This window comes from Ammospiza nelsoni, chromosome 12, assembly GCF_027579445.1.
Source record: "Ammospiza nelsoni isolate bAmmNel1 chromosome 12, bAmmNel1.pri, whole genome shotgun sequence".
Classification (NCBI taxonomy): domain Eukaryota; kingdom Metazoa; phylum Chordata; class Aves; order Passeriformes; family Passerellidae; genus Ammospiza; species Ammospiza nelsoni.
The window spans coordinates 2,935,567-2,958,327 of record NC_080644.1 but is presented as its reverse complement, the minus strand read 5'-3'; the positions used below and the strand labels follow the sequence as shown (position 1 = coordinate 2,958,327).

The 22,761-nt window shown below is 49.2% G+C and overlaps 1 protein-coding gene across 4 annotated transcripts in view; it reads left to right on the top strand.

Annotated features, from left to right (window-relative positions):
* PMEPA1 (prostate transmembrane protein, androgen induced 1) overlaps positions 1-21,648 on the top strand; it is a 39,681-nt gene extending 18,033 nt beyond the window's left edge. For 2 of the 4 annotated variants that reach the window (XM_059481093.1, XM_059481091.1), the window contains 3 exons: positions 14,406-14,560; positions 20,337-20,390; positions 20,481-21,648. In XM_059481093.1, coding sequence (XP_059337076.1) covers positions 14,406-14,560; positions 20,337-20,390; positions 20,481-21,044 — 773 coding nt within the window. In that variant the 3' untranslated portion in view covers positions 21,045-21,648. Of the gene's footprint in view, positions 1-14,405; positions 14,561-20,336; positions 20,391-20,477 lie in introns of all 4 variants that reach the window. The other 2 variants (XM_059481092.1, XM_059481090.1) reach the window with 1 other exon arrangement.
* The last annotated feature ends 1,113 nt before the right edge of the window (positions 21,649-22,761 follow it).

Sequence of the window (22,761 nt, the reverse complement as noted above, 5' to 3'; positions counted from 1 at the left end):
CGTGGTGTCCATCCACTGTCCTGCCACAGCTCCTGGCTCTGTTGGTGCCTCAGTAGTCCCTGGAGCACCTGGGGAAGGAGTTGCCAGTGATGTTTTGGAGATGGGGCAGGAAGCAACAGATGCAGGGGGAGAAGAAAGTCCTCATCCCTCACCTTTTTGTTGTGTAAGGTGTGGAAGTGGTGAGGTGTGCTGGTGAAGGATTGGCATCTGGTGGCTACCAGGATACTGAAACTCCTCTCCTGCTCTGAATTCCCTGTATTCACCATCAGCTGTTTGTAAATCACCTCTCATCAGAAGGAGGTGGAGATTTAATAGCTGCTTAAACAGTCTCAGTTGCTGGGTCTGGTTTTGCTTGGTCTCAGGCTGTAACTCCAGAGCTCCAGCCTGGAGCTGGCAGGAGGTGAGGGGTCCCTGCAGTGCCTGAGGCGGCTGCTGGCTGTGCCCAGGGTTGCAGGGTCCATGTGGAGGGGTGCCATGGGCCAGTGAGTGTCACAGGGTGCTGGGCTGAAGCACATCTTCCAGGTATTTACCTTTCCTCCAAGAACAGTGAAACAAAAGGGTTTTGTTTAGCCCAGAGTTCTGATCTGTGGGTTCCCAGGTTTGCCTGCAGCCCCACTCTGTGCTGGGTGTGCTCGGGGCAGCTCCTGCTGCCTGTGCTGGCATGGCCAGGGTGTGGAATCACCCCAAATCACCCCTGGGGGCACATGGGGGTGATTCCCCTCACTGCTCTGCCAGGGGTGTCCTTAACCCCCCCGAATGCTCTCTCTCCTTTAATGCATGTTTTTAAGTACTGGGTAATAGTGTTTTCTTTCTGGCAGAGACAAACAAGGGCTTTTAATAGGTCTTTTATTTTCTCTTCGTGCAGTTCCCTGGCAGTAACCTGCCATTAACTCCAGCATTTATTTAGAGTATTAATATTTTTATATGTGGGGACCTCAACACTGGGAAGCCAAGGGGTTTGATCAGGGTCACCCAAGAAATACGTGTTAAAGCTGGGATTTTTTCTGAACGCTGAGCTGACCTCTAGGCTTGGCAGAGAGGGAACATCTTGTTTGTCTGGTTCAGTTAAAAGGGGACAGGGAAAGCAGAAAATCAAGGCTCTGTGGAAGGAAGCATGTATTTAATTTGTGCTGTTTCCTGTGGGCAATCCGCGCAGGCCTGGGATGGATCTGCGTTCAGGAGCGTGAGGATGCTGCGTGCGGAACACACGGAGGCAAAGGAAATAAAGGAAATCTGACGGGCTGCTTCACCTCCGCGGGTTCCAGCGGCGCTGGGAGGTGGAAGCTGCCCTGCAGACCCTGTGCTGGGGAGGAAGGGCAGGGCAGGGTGTGCCGTGCCGTGCCGTGCTGGGCTGTGCTGTGCGTGCCCCCTCCCCGGCAGCGGTGCGGGCGCTGCAGCTGGGGCTGCCCCGCAGCGCCTCTGTGCCCGCCTTGTGTGAGCAGCCCCAGTGTGCCGGAGCACAATGCTCCCTTCACTCCCCGGCAGACTGGAGGTCTAGACGCTCTCCCTGCCTTTTGTTGCCAGGGTCACAGGTTAGGGAGCGTTCCCAGCTCCTTTTTCCCTGCGCCGATCGGGGATCGCTGCCCGCACGGGGAGCTGCGCCGGGGCGCCCCTCCGGAGGCGGTCACCCCGCTACCCAAACACACTCAGACTTCAAATTATTGTGGCAGCTCCCAGAGAGAAATGTGCTTTTGAAAGGCAGCCGGGATCACCCCCACTCCAGCTCTTGCCGGCACAGATGCTCAGCTGACACCAGCTAAATAGAAACCTTTTAGCTCTTGCCAGTAAGTCTGGAGCAAACTGCCAAAAAGCATCGAGGACCAAGACACAAAACCAAGTCAGGCCCCAGCAAAGTACTTGCAAAGGAAGGATGGAACTGATGTGTTCTGTCTCTTGATCTTTGGCACATGAGGTGCTTCAGTCTCGGGGTTGTTGGTTTTTTTTTCTAAATACAATGGTGGCATTTTAAAGGTTTTCAGATAAAAAGTAATTCCCCTAGCAACAAAGGGAAGGTTTTTCCCTTAGTGCAGGCTTTTTTAAGCATTTCTGAAATTTTCCTTCCCCCTTAAAGACAAGTTTGGCTGAAGGAGACATTTTTAGTGGCTTTTAGACATATTTAGAGATGGAACTTGAACCTGTGATGTTTCCCCTGCCCCAGCCCACCCCTGTCAGCCTTGCCCTGGCTGCAGCCCCTTGTCTGGAGAAGGGAGGTGCACAGGAGGAAATGGTTTGATAAAGAAGTTAGGAACAACTTTTTTCTTCTTCCTGGCAAGAAGACATAACAAAAAACTTGGTAGGTTCATGCTTTTTAATATTGAATTAAAATCTATTAAATAGTCACAGGGAGCCAAAACCTGAAATTGCTGTTAGGCGTTGCTGTTGGTGAAGTGAAATGCTTCTGGATCTGGCTCACTTCTGCATTTTGTGTGTGTGTTTGTATCATGTGTGAAGAATGAGTCTATGAAGCTCAGATAGAGGTTTTAAATAGCAATAATGCTGGCAGCTCTTTCTCCCTGAATCCAGGGCTATTATGTGTCTGGCTCTTGCCAACAGGAATTGCAGAGGAAGTTCATGTGAACTCCCTGGCTGATGTGACAGCTGCACAGCCATGGTGGGTTCAAAGCCCAGGCACTGTTGAGCAGAAGTGGTGACTTTTCTGGTGTTTCTTATTTTCAGAGGGTGAGGATGGCCCATGGGAGCCTGTTTCCCACCCCAGTCCTGGCACAGACAGGGATGGGCACATTGAGCAGTGATGGCCCAGCTTCTTCCCCAAAGCTTTATCCATGGTCCACATGCACTCTCAGGGGGATGTCACTGATTTGTGCTGCCTGGGGGACATGAGGGGGATACAGACCATCCCACCAGCAGTGGTGGCGACCACAGAGCCCCCAGACCTGCCCCTGTGGGAGTCCTGATGCACCTGTGTGCAATGGGAGCAGTTTGGGGCTGATTCCTCTGCAAACCCGCAGTGCAGCGAATGGTGCTGCTCGAACGGGGCGTGGGGGGAAATAATGGTAAATTAAACTCTGTAAGGGAAGAAAAGCATCCAGCCCCATTCTTTACTGCTCATTTTGGTAATTTCTTCCAGATAACCTACACATCTGTGTCAGTGCAATTAAAGCAGAAATTCTGTCTAATGAACAGTTGTAGCCCTTGGGCTATTGCGGAATGAACAATGAAGTTGGAAACAGTCTTATTAAAATAATAATTAAGAAACAAGGGTTGGGAGACAGAGGGAGGTGCAGGTGAGGTGGTGGTGGGATGTCACAGGGTGAGGAGCAGAGAGGAGCTGGATTCAGGCTGGTTCTGGACTGCCAGGGGTGGCTCCCACCGTGACCCTGCCCTGTGGAAGGGACTGGGCAGTCAATTGGAGCCAGGGCTGGGCACAGGGCCGTGCCAGGGGCACTTGGCTGTGCCATGTCCCAGCACAGCAGGCTCAGGCCAGTCTTGCCGTGGGGTGGAAGTGTTGGCCTGCAGTGGCTGTGGCCTGGTCCTGTCACGGCAGCGTTTCCCCTCCTGTTCAGCAGATCAGTGATTTTGCCTGTGTATTTTATTTTGAGGTTTTTTGGTTCTTCAACAATTGATAAAGCTCAGAGAGGAAGGAGAGTGTTTCTTGTGTTAGACAGGATTATGTTTTGTTTTGTTTTTTTTTCCAGAAAACCATCCTTTCTCTGTAAAAAACCCAACACTCTGAACACCCACATAGTTTGCTTTAACTTTCTTTTCTTTTTTGCATTCCTGAGGACTTGGACTGAGCAGGCTCAGCTGTGTCAGTGATAGGGACTGGCCAGTTTTTTTCATGTGATACAGTTTATTCTTTTGTTTCTAAGTAAATAAAAACAAAAAATTCCTTTTCAGTGTTGTTAACCCTTGGGGTTGTAATACTGTTTCTCCAGGAGTCATCATTTTATGCCAGTAAATCAGTTAAAACTTGGAGCTGGCTTTTTCAAACTTAATACACTCCTATTTAGAAATGCATGTGCTGCAGAAAGCCACTGACATCTCAGATTAATAAAATAAATTAAAAAAAAAAAAAGCAAATGCCATAGAAAAGAGGCCAGACAAATCCCACTGGAATGATACATTGGAATGATTTTAGTGGGATTTATATCTATGAGCTGTGGGGGTTTTGTGGTTTTTTTTTTCCTTTTGAAATGGTTGTGAACCAGAGTGATTACTTATCATTTTCATTTTAACTCCATCTGACAAATCGTTTTAGATGGAGAAAGCAATACTGCGTCTTTAAATGGCCACTCTGTCAGCGCATCTTGCAGGGCTTTAAATGCCCTTTGTTATCGCAGTCTAGACAGGACGCAGGCGGAATATTTGATATGTTATAAGGCAGAGATGTGACAAGGTTGAATTAATTTACTGGCTTATTTAAAGCTGAATTTCAAAACATTTTTCCTTACAAACTTGTTTTTTTTTTCTCTCTCTCTATCCTATATTTTTTTTTCCAAGTTCGTGCAGTATGTTTCAACTGTTTAGACTGGGAGAGGAGACATTGGCTTACTGCAGCCTGCAGTACTTTAATTGCCCTTTTTATGACTGTCTAGACATCATGCAGATGCATGTTTGTGGTGAGAAGACATTTCCCCCTCTGGTTATACGATAGTCTGAAACCTTTACATTGCCTATCTCCTTACCCCCTCTGCCTCAGAATGCGCTTTGCTCCCTCCATCCCTGAAAATCACTTTTTCCCTCAGTTTTATTTTTTTGAAGGACGCTTCGGCCCCCGTTTTCCTGCTCTTTTCCTCATGCTGGTGTGCAGACGGAGGTGCAGGAGGGGATGGCTCTGGGTGTCCGGGGGTGTCCCCGCAGCTCTGTCCCCGCAGAGCGACCACATCGGCGGGGCTTTCAATGGGTGCGGAGTTTTAGTTATGCAAATCGATGCATTAATTAACCCCGTTGCTATAGCTACCGCTTTATTGTTAAACGCAGTGAAAAGGGGACAGGCTGTGTCCGTGGATAATCCTCCCGTCGGTGCTGTGCCCTCTCCCGCCCCGGTGCGGGGCAGCTGCCGCCCGCAGCCCGCAGCCCGGCGGGCAGGTGGCGGGGCCGGCGTGGGCCGGCCGGGGCTCCGCCGCCTCCCCGGAGCCCTTTGTGGGCGCTGTCCCGCGGGTCGGCTCCCCGCAGCCCCTCTGCCCCGTGGATCTGGGGATGGGACAGGGGAGCGGGACAATGTGGCGGCAGGAGGGATGCAGATGGGCCGGGATGGGGATGCTCAGGGAGGGCAGGGATCCCCGGGATGGGGATGGGGATGCTCGGGGATGGCAGGGATCCCCGGGATCGGGATGCTCGGGGATGGCAGAGCACCCCAGGATGGGGATGGGGATGCTCAGGGATGGCAGGGATCCCCGGGATCGGGATGCTCGGGGATGGCAGAGCACCCCAGGATGGGGATGGGGATGCTCGGGGATGGCAGGGATCCCCGGGATCGGGATGCTCGGGGATGGCAGAGCACCCCAGGATGGGGATGGGGATGCTCGGGGAGGGCAGAGATCCCCGGGATGGGGATGGGGATGCTCGGGGAGGGCAGGGATCCCTGGGATGGGGATGCTCAGGGAAGAGGCAAAGCACCCCAGGATGGGGGTAGGGATGCTTGGGGAAAGGGGCAGAGCACCCAGGGATGGGGATGGGGATGCTTGGGGGAAGAGGCAGAGCACCCTGGGATGGGGATGCCTGGGAAGGACAGGGATCCCTGGGTTGGGGATGCTCGGGGATGCAGAGCACCCTGGGATGGGGATTTGGTTTCTTGGGGATTGCAGGGAACTCCAGGATGAGGATGTTCAGGAAGGGCAGGTGAGCCCAGCCCTGTTCCTGGCCCCAAACCCCATCTGTGCCTGGCCTTTCTCTTTGTGTGTGCCCTAAAACCTGCACATGCAGAACCCCCCAGTGAAACAGACTTCCCAGCAGATCTGGTGTGGGAGGTAAAACCTTTCTCAGGCTGTTGCTGCAGCTGAGGTGGAAGTAAATTTATTACCTTTAATTTTGTCAGATTTGGGGCGGTTGTACTCACCTCCCCCATTCACTCTGCTGTGTGTGTGTGTGTGTATATATATATATATATATATATATATATATATAAATACAAATTTTTTTTTCACATCTCTGTGAGAGTGTGCACATGCATTCGCTCCCGTCTGGTGGTAGTGACCAGTTCAGACCAGTTCAAGAACTGAACTTGAATCCTGCAGTGACCAGACACAGTGTGCCTTGTCTGGGCATTTGCATGCATTTTGCATATTTTCTCCCTGCAATGCATAATTTTGCCTGTAACTTAAGATTGTCCTTGTTCCCTGGGAGTAACTTGCCTTGTGAAAGGTCACTCCTCTGGCGAGCGGGAGCTGCAGAGTGGCACAGATGATAACTGGGTGCTTGGGAAGAGGCAGGGCAGGGAGTGTTTCCCGTTTTTTGGCCCTGGACCGTGCTGAGGAAATCCGGTCGCAGTTGCAGCCCTGTCGTGACCCGTGTGGCTTTGGCCAGCTTGCTCAATCTGGGTTTCAACACCCGTCTGCGAGCCAGGGCAGCCCCTGTGGCACTGCTGCCCGGGGCTGCGTGTCCTGGAGCCCCTGGGGGAGCTGCAGCCTCGGGACAGGGGCACGGCAGGGTCCCAAAACCGTTCCCAAATGTCAGAGGGCTCCTTGGGGATGTGCTGGTTGATAAGGGAGGTGGTGTGAGGGAGCTGTGCTGGCATGGAGTAGAAATGCTGGAGGAGCACACGTTACCCAGCTGCAATTTGGGGTGTTTTGTGGCTTTTCTGCACCTCAGTTGTGTCCCTGAGCGGGGTGCTAGGTGTGAGTTGATGGGTGTCCTGCTTGTGGCAGCGAGGCACAGGCACCTGCTGCTGTCTCTGTCTCACTTGAGGTGCCCCTGCAGGAGCACTGGTCCCACAGGACTTGCTGGGCGCTGTGACAGGGGTTGGGTGGCACTGGGGCACCTGGAACTGCTCTGGGCTCTGACAGGGTCATGGCTGGGCACCGTAACAGGGGTTGGGTGGCACTGGGGCACCTGGAGCTGCTCTGGGCTCTGACAGGGTCATGGCTGAGCACGCTGGGAATTGACCAGTGGATGGTTTCGACAAGAATAAGTGAAATGGAAACTTTATAGTTGACAGCCAGGGTGGAGAGATGCCTGGTGAAACGTGGTGTCTCCAGCATTTGTTCAGCAGGCAGAGGCTGTGGTTGATGGTGATGGCATCCACAAACCCCCATCTGCACACCCCCGTGCTGTCCCCGCTGTGTCACACACAGAGCAGGACAGCCTGTGCCATCTCCCTGCCCTGCTGCTCCTTTCTGTGTGCGCAGCAAGTGCAGCCTGCTGGCTCCTCGTGACCTGCAGCATTCAAGGCTCCCTGTTGTGCTGGTCTGGGTGGCAAATGCATCCCCCATTCCTGGGTGTCCCCGTGGCAGCAGGAGGAGGGAGCAGCTCCGTGATGCAGCACAGGGGATGCAGCTGAGGGAGGCTGCAGGTGCCCTGTCAGCACCAGGCATCCCTTGCAGAGGGAGACAGGGCTGGGAGGAAGCTGGAATCAGAAACCCAATCCCTGTAATTGCCATTTGCTTTCTGGAGAGGGGGCAAAGCCCTCCCTGCGTGGAGCACTTGCTCTCCTTGGAGCGTCCGCGTCTGGCAATTTGTCTGTCGAAACAGATGTGGGCAGCGACAAACATCTATTTCTATAACTAGAAACAAATTTGGTAATTGCCTCTTTCAACAGGACTTGCTCAAGCAGGAAATGAAATTCCTAAATGGCAGTTAGCAAAAGTATTTATAGCTAAGTTCATAAATGAGATGTGCTTTCCTTTGTCATGAATTTCTGCTGGGTGGAAGGAAAAAAAAACCTCTACAGTAGCAAGCCACATATTGATCAGGAGTGTTTCCAGGGTATACCAAAATACTTATTTATTAATGTGTTTATTTTTACTGGCTGTTAGAAATACCCCTGACAAACAAAACCTGTTTGGTCTTTCAGGGTCAGCTGGTGGGGTTTGATCCGGATATTGTGTGCTGTGTTTTTTCACTCATTATTTGGTAGATTTTTTTTTTTTCTGATTCAGGCTATTTATGACTGCAGATGGTAAAATCTTGTTCTTGTGTCCCTCTCTCTTGGTGCTCTTTTTCAAAGGGATGGGTGATGTTGTGCCCTCCCCTCTGCCCAAACACCATCCAGGCCTGATGCTGTTGTGCTTCCTCTTGGGAAGCAGGAGGTGTTTTGGATCTGCTCAGCTTGGTGGGGGCCATGAGCCCTGCTCAACCTTTTCTAGTAAGCAAGCAAATTTACCTGTCTTTTAAGTGCAAAATCAAAATGACTTTATTCTTTTAATCCAGTTCAGCTGTTCTCACCCTGGGAGTAACTTCAAAAGCCATGTACTGCTTGCAGTCATCTCGGTAGGCTGGGATCAGCCTGACTGTGTGTGAAATACCTCATCTAAAAACCCTGGAAAAGGGGAGGGTGAGAGAAGTAGGCAGAGAAAAGAGAGAAGGGGTTGGCATATGCAAGATTTCAGAGAGCTGGTGTATCCCAAAGAACCTTGTTAGTTCTCACTGCTCTGAGGGAGCTGTTTCATGTCTCCAGGAGTTTCTCTAAACAAGTGTCCGGCTGACAGGTCTCTGCTCAGAGCCCAGAGCTCTGTCTTGGCTGACAGAGCTGCTGACCCCAGCTCTCACATTTGCCATTTCCCTGAAAAAGCTGAGTTCTGCCATGCTGATCCTGCCTCTGTGGCCCTTGGATGTTTGTCCCACTCCCTGCAGCTGCCCCCAAGCTGGGTGAGCTTGGCAAGGTCACCTTCTGGAAACAGGCCCAGTGATGCAGCCAGGACAGTTGCTGTGGTTTTTAAGCACCAAAAAATGTTCTGAGGCCCAAGCAGTCTGATATTTCTGTGACTATTAAGCATGAAATAAGGCTGTTTCCTTTAAAACAAACAAAAATGGGGGTGGGAGGATAAGGCCACCATTTGCCAGTGACTCAGAGGATGTGATGCTTGATTACCTGGGTGACATCTGAAAAAAAAGAACTATATTAAACACAGTTACAGCCCAAAGCTTGGCACTATGAACAGGACTTCTTGAGGCTCTATCTCCTTTTTTTCCAGCAATGTTTTTATTTCAACTGACTCCTTTTCTGAGTCTCCCTTGCTCCCTGCCCTCCTGCCCCATCTCAGCCTGTCCTCACAGGCTTGCAGGGCATCATTTCTGCTCACTGCATCAGGATTGACTGTGCTGAATCAATGAAGTTTAGCTGTTAACTGTACTGATGATGCATGAAACAGGCCCAAAATTATCTATTCCCTGCTGTCCTGCCTGTTGTCACAGGCCTGATCCTGCTTCCTTTGCTGTTGCTGCAGCTTCAAGGTGCTGCCAGTCAGTGCCAGCAGCAGCACTGTCAATGTTGAGATCATATTCTGGATCTTCCCCTCTTCCCTCGTAAACAAACACAATTGTTGACAATCTGATGGGCCCTTCTCTCTGGTTTTATGGGGGTATTAGAAGACAAATGTAGCAGATGCTAATACAAAAATAGTGCAGTAATGACTTTGCCTGCTCTGATTGTTTCTGAGATGACCCAGCAGATGAGCAAGGGTGAGTAATCTGCCATCTGAAGTTCTTTGTTCTTTCATCTCTGCTGTCCACAGCCTCTGAAAGGGAGAACACTCTTTAATGAGTGTATATGTGTGTGTGTAAAAATGTGTAAGAGTGTGTGAGAGAGTTTGTAAGAGAGAGTGTGTAAGAAAGTGAGTGTGTTAAGAGTGTGAGGTTTTTTTCAAGTTTTTTCCTTAGGAGTTATGGCTAGTGCAGATACATTTCTTCATCTTAGCTGTTATCTCCTGAGTAATTTCACTTTTTCTTGTCACTTCTTACACGATACACAATTCCAGTACCTACAGAAATTGTAATTGAAGCTCAGGGATGACTGGTTTGACCTGCAGATGTGTGTTATACGTGGCTGAAAGCACAGGTCATCTTGGCTGGGACCTTGCCTCTAAGCTGTTCTGTCCACCTGTAAATGATAGCTGGAGTGTCTGGAATGATTGCAGCCAAATACAGGTTTTGGGGTTTTTTTTCCTCCTTTATACTTGTGGTGGTTTGGAGAGTTTGTCTTCTGCAGAGGTACTCTGTGTGGAAGGAAGGGCATTAATAAAGTTTATAGGAAGCATTTTATGAACTGAAATGTAGCTGTAAAAGGCAAGGCAATGCATTTAAAGTGTAACCCAGCCTCACCTCCCCTGCGGCTGTAAGGGTGCTCCCAGCATCACCATTGACTCAAATCACTCTCTGTCCTTGTAAATATATTAATTAATTTGTACCTGTGGGTGCCAGTATTTTGTGGGTGCCAGTGTTCTGTTTGTAAGGACTCGGGGAAGCTCCCAGGTGCTCCTTCCTGCAGCATCTCCTGTGGAGCTGTGAGCAGGGTCTGCAGCATGACAGCCCTCAGTGAGGGACCCACACATAAATCCAGAAATCTGAGACACTCCAGAGCTTCATGGTCCTGGTGACTGGGCAGCAGGGTGGCCAGTGTGACCGTGTTCACAGGGGTGTGAGGACGAGGGAGGAGACGAGGATCTGACTCCATGTTTCAGAAGGCTTGATTTATTATTTTATCATATATAATATATTAAAACGATACTAAAAGAATAAAAGAAAGAATTTCATCAGAAGGCTAGCTAAGAATAGAAAAAGAAAGAATGAATAACAAAGGCTTGTGTCTCGGACACTGTGATTGGCCATTAATTAGGAACAACCACATGAGACCAATCCCAGATGCACCTGCTGCATTCCACAGCAGCAGATAATCATTGTTTACATTTTGCTCCTGAGGCCTCTCAGCTTCTCAGGAGGAAAAATCCCAAGGAAAGGATTTTCCATAAAAGATGTCTGTGACAGGGCAGCAAGGGCATGAGCTTCCTGTAAATACAGGGGAGTGGAGTGCGCAGGCTGTGGAAGCGTAGAGTGCCCATCACTCATTCATACATCTCCACAGCCCCCTTGTCCGAGGCCATGCGTGGCTTGAAGTGGCAAGTGAGCAGTGAAGATGAGGAATGGGAGGTGACAAGCGCTCTCCTTGGTCACGAACAGCCCGTTTTGGGGTGCTGAGGGGAAGTGCTGGCTTGCAGAAAGGGGGCACGCACGGCGCCCGGCTCCCGGAGCTGCCGCGTCAGGACGGAAAACACGGAAAAGCAGGTTGTGTCACTTCAATGTGATGTCTGAACCTGTTAGTTTGAAACGTATTCTGGAATGAAAATTATGCAAAATTAAATTAGTGTGACCTTGCTTTGCATTTGGAGGCGGAATATGCCCATCTTGTAAAGCCTAGTGCATTTATAACACTTCCCTTGGGGAAAATTACAGAGAGAAATGGAATGAGGTCTCTTCTAATTGAAAAGTGACAATGATTAGGAAGCCAAATACAAAATGTGTTGAGTATTTTTTTTCTTGTTTTGTTGTGTGTGTGTTTTTAAGAATACCAGTAGAATTATAAATTATGTGCTTTGCAGTTTGGCTTGTTTTTCATTCCCCAAAGGCTTTTTATTAGCATAGCAGCTGAATTGCACTTGTATAATAGCATATTAACTCAAACTTTGGGTTTTTAATGATCTTTCTTCATTAGTTTGACTGAGCTGCTTGGATAAAAATCTTACTGAGCATATCCAGCTTTCCAGTGTGTTGGGTTTGTTTTCCCTTCTGCAGAAAAGAAGCCCATGAAGACAAGTTAAAACAGAGGGAGAGCTGGCAGAAACTTTGGTGCCTCGAGTGGATATGAGTCTCTTGAAACATGAAAAGCACAAATTGAGTGTGTGTGTGTAGGGGGGGTGGTTTGTTTGGTTTGACTTTTATTTTATTTTTTCTAAAGGCCAGATTGGGCAACCTGAGTGTTCTCGGGATTAAAGCAGGATGGGTTTGCTCCTGGGCATGGAAAGGCTGGGCTGCTGCTCAGAGCCTGGGCTTGGGGTAGGGATGGGGCAGGAGGAGCATCCCAGCTGGAAAGCAGCATCCCCTTTGTTCTGGTGATCATTCTGTGGCACCTCTGCCTGTAATCCCCAGTTACAGCAGTCCCAGGGCACTGAGCATGGATGAGACACTGGTGTGTTGTCCCAGATGCTGATGGAATTCCCATCCTTTCTTCTGCTTCAGGCTCTGCTGGTTCTGTGTCTGTGTGTGCAGGAATTCTGGTTTAGGTCATTTGTAAGTGGCACATCTTGTGTGTTCCTTCCTGGGAAGGAATTTCCTGGGCCAAAGCTTCACCTGTGTCACTGAAGCACCAGGAGCAATTTAGCAAGGTTTGGTTCATTTAAGGCATCTCTTGTCCTAGGAAAGGAACTTTCCTTTATTACTACTTTGGCCTTGTTTTTCTTTAGAAATGTAACCCCTTTTAACAGAAAAGGAAGTTTTCCATCACCAGCTTCATTTGTGCTTTTTCTTGTGTTTTCTTACCATGGCCAAAGCACATGCTGCATTTTGAGGCTGAAGTGACTCATCTTCTTAAAAACATTTAGGGTTTTTTTTTTTTTTTTTTTTTTTTTTTTGCTTACTTTTGTCTTTTCCATAATGATTTGTGCAAGAGATGGGCCCTGTTCCAGCCAGTTCCTCCAGCACAGGGGCAGCTTTTGGGTCCCACAGATGAGCTGTGCTGCTTTGGGGCTGGATCAAATTTATGGGAATGTGGTTTTCTTCCATGCTGTTCCTCTCACAGTGGCACTGGGCAACTTGTTGGGGTTGATGTGAAAGACCCAGAGCTTATCTAGCATTTTTAAGGCAAAACTCCTGTACAATGTTTGGCTTTTAATCCCTCTCTTCCCACCCTGTGTGCAACCTTCCAGAGGAGAGGCGGCTGCGTTTTAGGGGTGCTGGAAGGATCTGGGCTCAAAGTCCCTCATCCATCCAGCTCCAAGTGCCAGATAAGGCTCCTGCTTTCAAGGCATAATTCTGCTTTCTGCAGGCAGTGGGCAGAGCTGGTGGAGCATTTTGGGCAGTGGCAGAAATAGCTGCTGTTCAGCAGAAAGAGCTCCAAGGTAACTGGCAGCGCTCACCACCTGGACTGTTTTCTTGACATTTATTTGCTTTTACTGGCACTCAAATGCCACCTGTCCGGAGAAAACTTTCCATTAAAAAAAAAGAAAAAAAACAACAAAAAACCTAATAAATTTGCCTGACTTAGCAGAAGCCACCCCAGCTGGTATGAGTGAGTGGTGCCCTTTGAGGTCTGATGGGCCTTGCTGTGTGTCTGTAGATATATATGTGTGTGTCTGTATAGATTAAATATAGATGGCAGCATCCATGATAGCTTAGGGCATGGCTTTCCCAAACTGGATTTTATAGCTGTCGCTGCTGAGAAGCAAACAAGCTGTAAATCCCCAGGATGACTGAATTTTGCTGTCTGGCCCCTCCTTTGTGCTGGGCACTGGAGTTGCTGCTGCCCAGTCCTGGGCACTGCTGGCCTGAAGGGGAATGGGGGGAGTGACTGAGCGGTTTGGGAATGGCATGTACTCCCTGGGCGCCAAATTCATGGAAATAATGACCCAGCACAATGTTTGCCTCCAGTGCTCAATTTTCCTAAGCCTCAGAGAGGTGTGAGGAATTATTTCCTTAGGAAATTTAAGGAGCGACTCCTCGCTGCCTCCTGCCAAGTGTCTGCAGAGTTAACAGGATAGTCTGTTGTTTGCTTGTTGTGTTTGTTTGGAGGGGTTTTGGCAGTTTTCCTTTCTGCCAGTTGAAGCCACTCAAGCTGCCACTGTCAGCTGGCCGAGCCCTGAGCTGTCTGGAGCTGTGGGATGTGGCCCCGTGGCAGAGCATGGCACCCATCTGGCGTCTCACCCCAAGGCAGGAGCTCTGCCCCCCTGCTTCTGCTTCCTTTGGTGGGTGGGCAGCCTCGGAAATGGGGGCTGCTGTGCTGGGCTGTCCCCTGGGCCACCCCTGTCTGACCCTGGGACAGAGGGCATGTGTGATGTGCAGGGATGGGCCAAGGAGGGCTCAGTCCTGTCCTCCCCAGAGGAAGGAGTAGTGGTGATGGGAAGAGAACTGCAGACATTTAGCTTGCATTTAGCTGAACTGTGCCATTAGGATGAATTCTGTTGGTTCATGGCTCTGCAGCCCCAAGAGAGGCATGTGAGGCACTGGGATGCTCCTGGCTTTGTGACACCCAGGAGATCTTTGGGAAGTCCAGTCTGTGCTGCAGCCAGGACACTCTGCAGTGTAGATCGTCTGCAAAGATCTCTCCTGGAGACTCTTCTGTGACACTGAAAAAGTGAATGAATGAGGTTTTTGTGGGCTCAGGGCACGCAGAGCCCACGTGTGAAGCTGTGGCAGGAAGGGTGCAGCGCTGTCAGTGTTGCCTCAGCCACTTCAGTTGTTGTTGTGCTCATTGCCTGCTGCTGTTCCTGATGGCTCAAATCTCTCTGTCTCTCTTGCAGCGGAGCTGGAGTTTGTACAGATAATCATAATCGTGGTGGTGATGATGGTGATGGTGGTGGTGATCACGTGCCTGCTGAACCACTACAAGCTCTCTGCGCGCTCCTTCATCAGCCGGCACAGCCAGGGCAGGCGGCGCGACGAGAACCTCTCCTCAGTAAGTCACACCCTGCTCTCCAGCCACACAGGCCAGGTTGTGTTTGCCCTTGGCATCATCTGTCTCTGTTTTGGGGGTGAAGGGGCATTTTTGGGGTGCCTCTGGCTCTTTAGGGTGCTGTGTGTATGGACAGCCATAGCCTCTGCCTTTGCCTTGAGCTTTGCAATTTGGATTTTACATTAGTGAAGTGACTGCACACTGTTCTTGGCATGTCCTGCTCCTGAAACCACCACCCCCAGCTGGTTCATCTGCCTTGGTTTAGCAGTCCCAAACTACCCAGTCCTTTGGCTCCAGTTAGTCTCAAGTGTCTGTATAAAAACTTCCTGCCTGCCCTGCAGAGAGCAGGAAATCCTGAGTAGCATTAATTTGCTCCAGTTTTCACCAGTGCTGCTGGCATCTCTGTGGTGGAAGGGGCAGAAATAATTTGTCAGCCAGACCAGCAGAGATCTCTCCAAGGGGATGTGCAAGAGGCTCTCTTAACCCAGGCTCCCAGCTCCATAAAAGCCTGAGGAGAAATGTGTGAATTGTACCTCTGACAGGGATTTGAGGGGAAGCCTCAGCAGCCTCAAGGCAGATGTTGGTTCATGCAGTTTCCTCAAATGTAGTGGCTCAGAGAGACTTAGAAGGATGTATAGAGAAAAGACATCACATTTTCTTGGAGGGGAGCATGTACTGTTCACTGCTGCTTCCATGGCTTGGTGTTCAGTGCAGGGATGTCTTGTACAGATATTCTCTTTCTTAGCATTCACCCTGAAGAGTCTTAGAACCCTTTAAATGGGGCTCCCTCAAGGTCGCTGCTGCCTGCCCCCTCCTCTGCAGGCTGGACACACCACTGGTGCTGTGTGCTGCTCTGTGTGGGGCTGTGCCCCCTGAATCAAATCTATACTTGCTGCAGGAAAAAGATCAAATACAGAGATTGCTCGGGGTTTTTTTCTTCTATTTTTCCATTTTCTTTCCTCTATTATTTTTTTTGAGAGGGGTATCTAAGATGTTTCACTAAGCCATCCTTCAGTGCAGTTGCAGGCTGCCCAGGGCTGTCCCTCGTAGCTGCTGTTTTGTCACACACCACACACAGAAGTCCCTTCTTGGTCCCTTCTTGGCTGCTTTTTGAGGGGGATGCCCCGTGGGAAGGAGAGCTGTGCCAACCCCAGCCCCATTAACCCTTTGTTGTGTGGGCTGTGAGCACTGGGCTGTGATCCCAGCTCAGGATCTGTCCCTGCTGCAGTGGGATGGGAGTGCTGGGAATGCCTGATCCCACGGGATGCTGATCCCACGTTAAAGCAGCTGGTGTGAGGGTGGAGATGGCTCAGGCACCTCCTGCTTTGGGGCTCAGAGCCCAGCTCCCCACACACATCCCAGCTCCACCCGGAAATCTTGTGTTCCTCTTACGGTCCCGTGCACCCACTGCCAGCAGCAGCAGGGTGTGGGCATCCGAGCACATGAGTTATTAAAAATAGCAGAAACGTTGTTTGCCCATTTTCACATTCTTTCACTGTATTATCATGTCCAGAATGTTTTACCTGCACCATGCCAAATGTGTTGTTTTGCATTTTCAAAGTTCAGCTCAAGCCCTCTGTATTTTAATACAGTCATTTCTGTGTTCTTAAGTGGCCTGTTTTTTATTTTCTTTAAAAAGAGTTCAGAAGGCTAACATAGAAAGAAAAGAGAAAATCACGTGGAGATTGACCAAAAATTTCAGATTAAATAAAAAATTGACTCTTTAAAAAACAATTCCTTTTCCCCCTTTATTGTCTTTTTCTTTTAAATTTTACCAAGCCAAAATTGCCAGGCATTTTTTTGGCTCAACTCTGTTACTTATTCAGCCTTCAGACACATCAGTGATTAAATGGCTTTCCAGCAGTGTCTGACCTCTGTGCATCTGCTCAACCCCAGTGAGGATGTGGAGTCTTCCAAACCTTTTTTGGAGCTAAGGAGAGATATAAGAATGTATAATTTGGGTTTTTTTTTTTTTTTTTCCCATCTTTATGGTTGTTCCCCATCTCCTGCCCTGTCCATGCTGTGTGTGCAGCACTGGTGGAGTGGGAAGCTCCTTACAGGGGATCCAGCATAATAAACACCTGAAAGGCAGCACCTTTCAGTGTCTGTCAGTGGAAAACAGTCTGAAGGAGGGCTGGAGCCTGGCAGGCAGAGGCCACGCTGGGCTGGATGCTGCTTGATGTAATCCATTGAACTTGCACTGAACTTTTTAAATCCCAAACTTCATTTTGGTGTCGTGACCGCAGACGGGCACCGGAGCTGCATTCGCGCTTTTCATCTGCTGAAATATTAAAGCAGTTCATCCCATGGTCAGGGTGCTGCTGGGGCTGCTGGAGTTGTCCTTTTTTGTTGCTGCAGCTCAAAAATTACAGCTGAAGGAGAAATTAATTTCCCTAAAGGGTTTTTTAATGCAGCTCTCACTGGCAAGCAGTTTTTGTATTGCTTCATGCGTTTCTCCATCATCGTTCTTGCTGTACTTAAACTGTTGTCTCCTCATGACAAGCACCTTTGATTTTCCAGAACTAAAAATATATAAGAAATGTTTCTAATAACTTTTTCCTTTTAGAATGGCACTTTCTCTGCACCTTTGTGACAGTGGTATCCCACTCCCCCAAGAAGCAGTACCTTTGTGTCCCCCAAAATAGAAAATGAGTCTTCCTGAAGGCTCAGAGACTTAATCTGCACCATGCAGCTTTACAGAGAAAATTCTCTGACATCACTAAAGCAAGTAGTTCTAAAAAAAGTTGAAGATTGATGTCTAAAAAGACATTTTAAAGTAATTTTAGGTTCTGCAGCAAGTCCTGCAATTCTTGTGGAGGCTTTTACAGCTGTTTTGCTCCCAAGACAGCAGAATCTCACCTTTCATTTCAGAAACCTGTGGCTTTCTAGGCTGTTCATTGTTGAGATGGATTCAAGTCCTAAATATTCTGAAAATCAGAGGTGGGTGAGGAGAGGCTGAGGATCTGCTCCTGCAGTTTTGCTTGGCTCAGTGAGGCTGTGGAGCCATCCCAGGCCAAAGTAAAGGCTAAAAGCAGGGATGTATCCTGTCCTGAAGCTTTGCCCTCCTCTGACTACTGATTTTCCAGCACTTTTAATCTTGCTATGGAGTTTTTAGGGGAGCTGAGCTGCTCCCCAGATGGGTTCATGGTAGTGTGTGAGGCAGGGGTTGTTTTGGGGAGCACTGGGTGCCTGTGGTGGATCACCCATGGGCACAGGAGTCCTGGGAGAGGTGGTTAATAATGGCTACAGAACATGGGTCTCCTGTCTGCCCCTCCTCTCTCTGCTCATCCCATTTAATGCTCTTTCTGCTGCTCTTGCATCCACGTGTTGCCCAGGGCATCATTCCTGGACCTCATCTGTACAAACAGATGACTGTGTGTGAGCCAGAGCTTTGATTCCAGACACACGGGCAGGATCTTGGTGAGGCTGTGGCTGCCTGGGCACCCGGGGTAGGGCATGTTTGGGGTGGAGCAGCCCTGCCCGTCCCAGCCCTGCCCATGCCCTGCCCCAGCTGAGCCTGGCAGGGCTGGGAAGCACCAGGAATCTCAGCAGCCACCCTCGTGGGAGCTGGCTGACATCACTCCCGGGAAAGGGGGGAGCAGATGGGATATTGCCATGGCGCTGCCCACTGCCAAGTTAAATATAAAACATCTAGCAGAAGGCAGCGGGGTACTCGCTGCTCAGGAAGTCTGCCACGGGGGCACGGCAAAGTAAACACAATTTTGGGAGTGCTTCCCGCTCCTGCCCACTGCTGTGGTGTCCTTTGGGATAAGGTGACAGGCTGGCAGCGCCTGTGGTGGCTCTGGAAATCCTCCCCGGGCCCTTTGGTGTCAGTTGGAGGTGAGGATTTGTCCTGTGGCACATGCAGTTCCTCTTGGATCATTTGGCTGCTGGGGGAGATCGACTGCAGACTCTCCCTGCAGGCAAGAAATCCGTGTAAAATGGACCAGACTAAACAGCCCATGCCTGTGTAAACAATTGCATGGTGGAGTGCCGAGGTCTGCAGTGAAACAGGGATGTCCTGCTCGGGAAGGGCCATGGGGGTTGCAGCTCAGCCAGCACATTGCCCAGCTGTGGCCAGGGAGCTGCTGGCATTGTAACATTCACCTCTGCTCCTGAAGGTGCTCCTCAAAACCCCTTGGAGAAGGGGGAAGGCTCTGGGCAGTCTCATTTCCATTTAAATCACTGTTTTCCTTGCACTGGCACCAGCCCTGCCTCGAGGTTTGTGTGCAGAGCTCAGCTTCAAAACCCAGAACCTGATGGATTCTCTCTTTACCTGATACCACGTCCTATGCCAAAGGAGAAAATACATTCCAGCATTGGGGAAAAATGAGAAAACATGAGGGTGGGGGATATAATGGGTGATTTCTCTGGAGATTTTAATGTGGTGCTGGTGCTGTGTTTGGGGCAGGTGGAGAAATAGGAGCTCTCATAGGAGGAAGGTGTGTGGTTTCCTCAGACCAGCCTCTCAGTGCAACACTTAAAGGGAAAAATGGGGTTTCTTTTTCCCTTGGCATTTTTTTTTTTACACTGGTGCTAAATACTTCTGCCTGTGCCTGGCTTACTAGTGCCAGAACTGGAGATTCACCTGCAAGGAGCTGGGAAGTTCCAAGTTATAATTACAAGCCTTCTGGCTGTTTTCCTCCAGCTCTGCCTGCCAGAGGGATGTTGCTATATGTGAATATTAGCAATATTTAAATATTGCAGTTCCTAAGGCAAAAAAGTCTGGGTTGAACTGTGCGTGCTCAGAGTATCACCAGCAGATGGGAGGAACCTTTGTTTGTTTGTTTTGATCATGAATTGTAAACTAGTCTCAGAGTTTGGGGGAAATTGTGGCTTCACCCTGCCTGGGGTTGTTGGCACTGAGGTTTGGATCTCAGGATCAGGGCGATGCTTGCAGTGTAAGAAAGCCTCTGCACTGCATTCCCTCAGTCTATTTAAGTCAAGGACCACTTACTCTTTGGGAAAAAATACTCTGAAACTATCCTGTTGCTACAGAGTTTTTTTCTTTTTGTTTTTTTTAGCCAAATCAAAATTAGTCTTAACATTTGGTTATTCACTTATTATCTTTATTTTCCCATGATGTCCGTGGTTGTGAGCATCAGAATGTGGGTGTGAGGGGTTTTTTTTTGGTTTGGTTTTTTTCCTTGGTTTGTTTTTTTTTTTTTTTTTTTTAATCTTGTCATTATTTCATGGAGCATTTTTTGATGTCTTGTGAATCACCCACGGCTCATGGATCACAAATTGAAAAATACTCCTCTGGCATGTTTGAACCAGGGAAAGAACCCTGCTGGGGGTGGCAGGGGGGAAGTCTGCACATGGGAGAGGGCTGTTTGGTAGTGCTGTTCTCATCATTCATTCTGCAAACCATCCATTAGATGGAGATGGAGATGCAAGGGGAGGGAAGTTTTGCTTGGAAGAGGTGTTTTCAGTGGCCATGTGGTGACACTGGAGCAGGTACCCACACCATACTCAGCTCACACAATCGTAGTTGGAGATGCTGGTTGGAGTTTGTGAGGCAGGGCAGGAACACGCTGTTGGCAGTGTCTTCTCTAGGTGACTCCTGTTGGCAGCAGGAGCTTACACCCCTGGCATCACTCACCCACACGATGCCCAGCACACACAATGGTAGTTGGAGATGCTGGTTGGGGTTGGTGCAGGAGGGCAGGAACGTGTTGGTGGCAGTGTCCTCCAGGTGACACCTGGAACAGGCTGTTGGCAGCAGGATCTTACACCCCTGGCATCACTCATCCTGGCCTCTCTCTCCTTTCCCACGCAGGAGGGAAGCCTGTGGCCTTCGGAAAGCACCGTGTCAGGGCCCGGCATAAGCGAGGTGAGAGCGCTGCCCGTCCCGCTGTCCCGCTGTGCCCCAGCACCTCCCGCCTCTCACCCCTCTCCTCTCCTCTCCTGTCCCTTCCAGCAGCAGATCTACACCCCGCGGCCCAGCGAGCGCCTGGCAGTGCCCTCCTTCCTGCAGAGGGACCGCTTCAACCGGTTCCAGCCCACGTACCCGTACCTGCAGCACGAGATCGACCTGCCGCCCACCATCTCGCTGTCGGACGGCGAGGAGCCGCCGCCCTACCAGGGACCCTGCACGCTGCAGCTGCGCGACCCCGAGCAGCAGATGGAGCTCAACAGGGAGTCCGTGCGCGCGCCCCCAAACAGAACCATCTTCGACAGTGACTTGATAGATAACTCCGTGTTCGGGGGGCCGTGCCCCCCCAGCAGTAACTCTGGCATCAGCGCCACCTGCTACGGCAGCAGCGGCAGGATGGAGGGGCCGCCGCCGACCTACAGCGAGGTGATCGGCCACTACCCCGGCTCCACCTTCTACCAGCACCAGCAAAACAACAGCGGCGTGCCCCCCATCTTGGAGGGCAGCAGACTCCATCCCTCACAGATCAATGGCCTTGAGAGCACAACGACGACGACGACGACGACGGCGTGGAACAAAGAGAAAGAGAAACAAAAAGGGCACCCCTTTTAAAAAAAAAAAAAAAAACGAAAAAAAAAGGAAAAGTGAAAAAAAAAAAGGCAAGAAAGTAAATGAAACACTCTGCACTTCTCGTTAAAAGAAAAAGGAGAGAGAGAGAGTTGAGGAAGATGGGCAAGAAAAAAAAAAAGAAGCCCTTCCCCATCTCTCCGTGTATAAATATTTACTTGTTATGTCTGGTCTGAATGCACAAGCCTACCAAGCTTGCAAAAACATTTCTTTATTGAGCTGTGTCTAGACGTTTAAAAAGGAAAAAAAAATTCAACTGTAGTCTTTTTTTTTTGTTTGTTTCTAGTTGGGCTGTGTGTGAATGCTTTTTTTTTTTTTTGTTTGATTATTTCACTTATCTTTAAAAACAAAATATTTGCACAAAAACCATTTTGTTTAAAGATCTGCAATATAAATATATAAATATATATTAAAAATAAGAGAAAGTGTATGTGTAAGGAGCAGGAGTATTTTTGTATTAGAAGAGGCCTATTCAAAAAAAAAGTTGTTTTCTGAACTAGAAGAAAAATGGCAATTTTTTGAGTGCCAACTCAAAAAGCATGTATTACATTGTAAAAAAACAAAAAACAAAAAAAATCAAAAGCAGGGGTTTAGAGTTATTTATATAAATGTTGAAATTTTGCACTATTTTTTAATATAAATATGTCAGTGCTTGTGTTGGTCAAAGCCTCTATCATGTCTACCATGAACCTGTTAAGGGATCTATGTGGAAGTGAAGAACAAAGTAGCTGGAAGGGGAGGAGGATCGCTGGAGTGGAGATGCCAGCCCTGGGAGGAGCGGTGAGCGAGACTGCAGCTTATGCAAATCCTTAATTTCCAGAGTCCCTGCGCGTGGCCGCCGACAGCCACGGCTTTTATACATTCCCTACAAAGCAAGAGGAGTTGGTGTGTGTCTGTCTGTCATCCGGTAGGATTATTGGAGTAACAAGGTAAAATGAAAACTCCCTGCTTCCCGCAGTCAGGAATGACTGAAGCAGGCAAAAATTACTTGATTTTTTTTTTTCTTTTTTCTTTTTTTTTTTTTTTTTTTTTTTTTTTGGACAACCTCTAACTTTTTGGAGGGGAGGGTGGTGGGGTTGAGAATAAACTTCTGTGTCTGAAGGAACAAAAGTGTTTTTTGGTTTATTTCTTTCCATGTTCAACTGAAGGGCCCTGCTGGAGCCGAAGCGGTGGTTGTGGAAGTTGATGTGAGGAACTGGTTTACGCACCCACTGGCTGCCCTTCAGCTGGGTTTAAATGTCTCGTTGAAAGGACGAGGTGGAAAGTGTGGTGGTGGTGGTGAACATCATTTTCATTTTGTTTCAACCTCCCAAACCTCAGTTTGGGATGAACGGGCGCAGCCGTGTTCCGCGGCGCCGCCGTCCCTGGTTGTCGCTATTTTTGACGTTTGTTATCCAGCTAAAGAGGCACCAGGTACAGTAGATGGAAATGAATCTGCTCCTGTGTTGTATTAATTAAAGGCTACAAAAATAACGCTTAAGGCTTTAGAAGCAACCCCCCCTTACCTCTTTTGGGACATCCTTCCCCCCCAGGTCCCGCTGCCCTCCCGCTGCCGGGCACTGCGCGCGGTTAATTTCTCTCGGTTTGGAAGTGCTTTGTCTTGCTCTGCTCTTGTTTACGTTTTCTGTCACCTCGGTGTCTGGTAGGGGCCTCACCTCGTGGTGAATTGGTAGGTGACTGAGTGAGTGAGTGGGGAACCTGA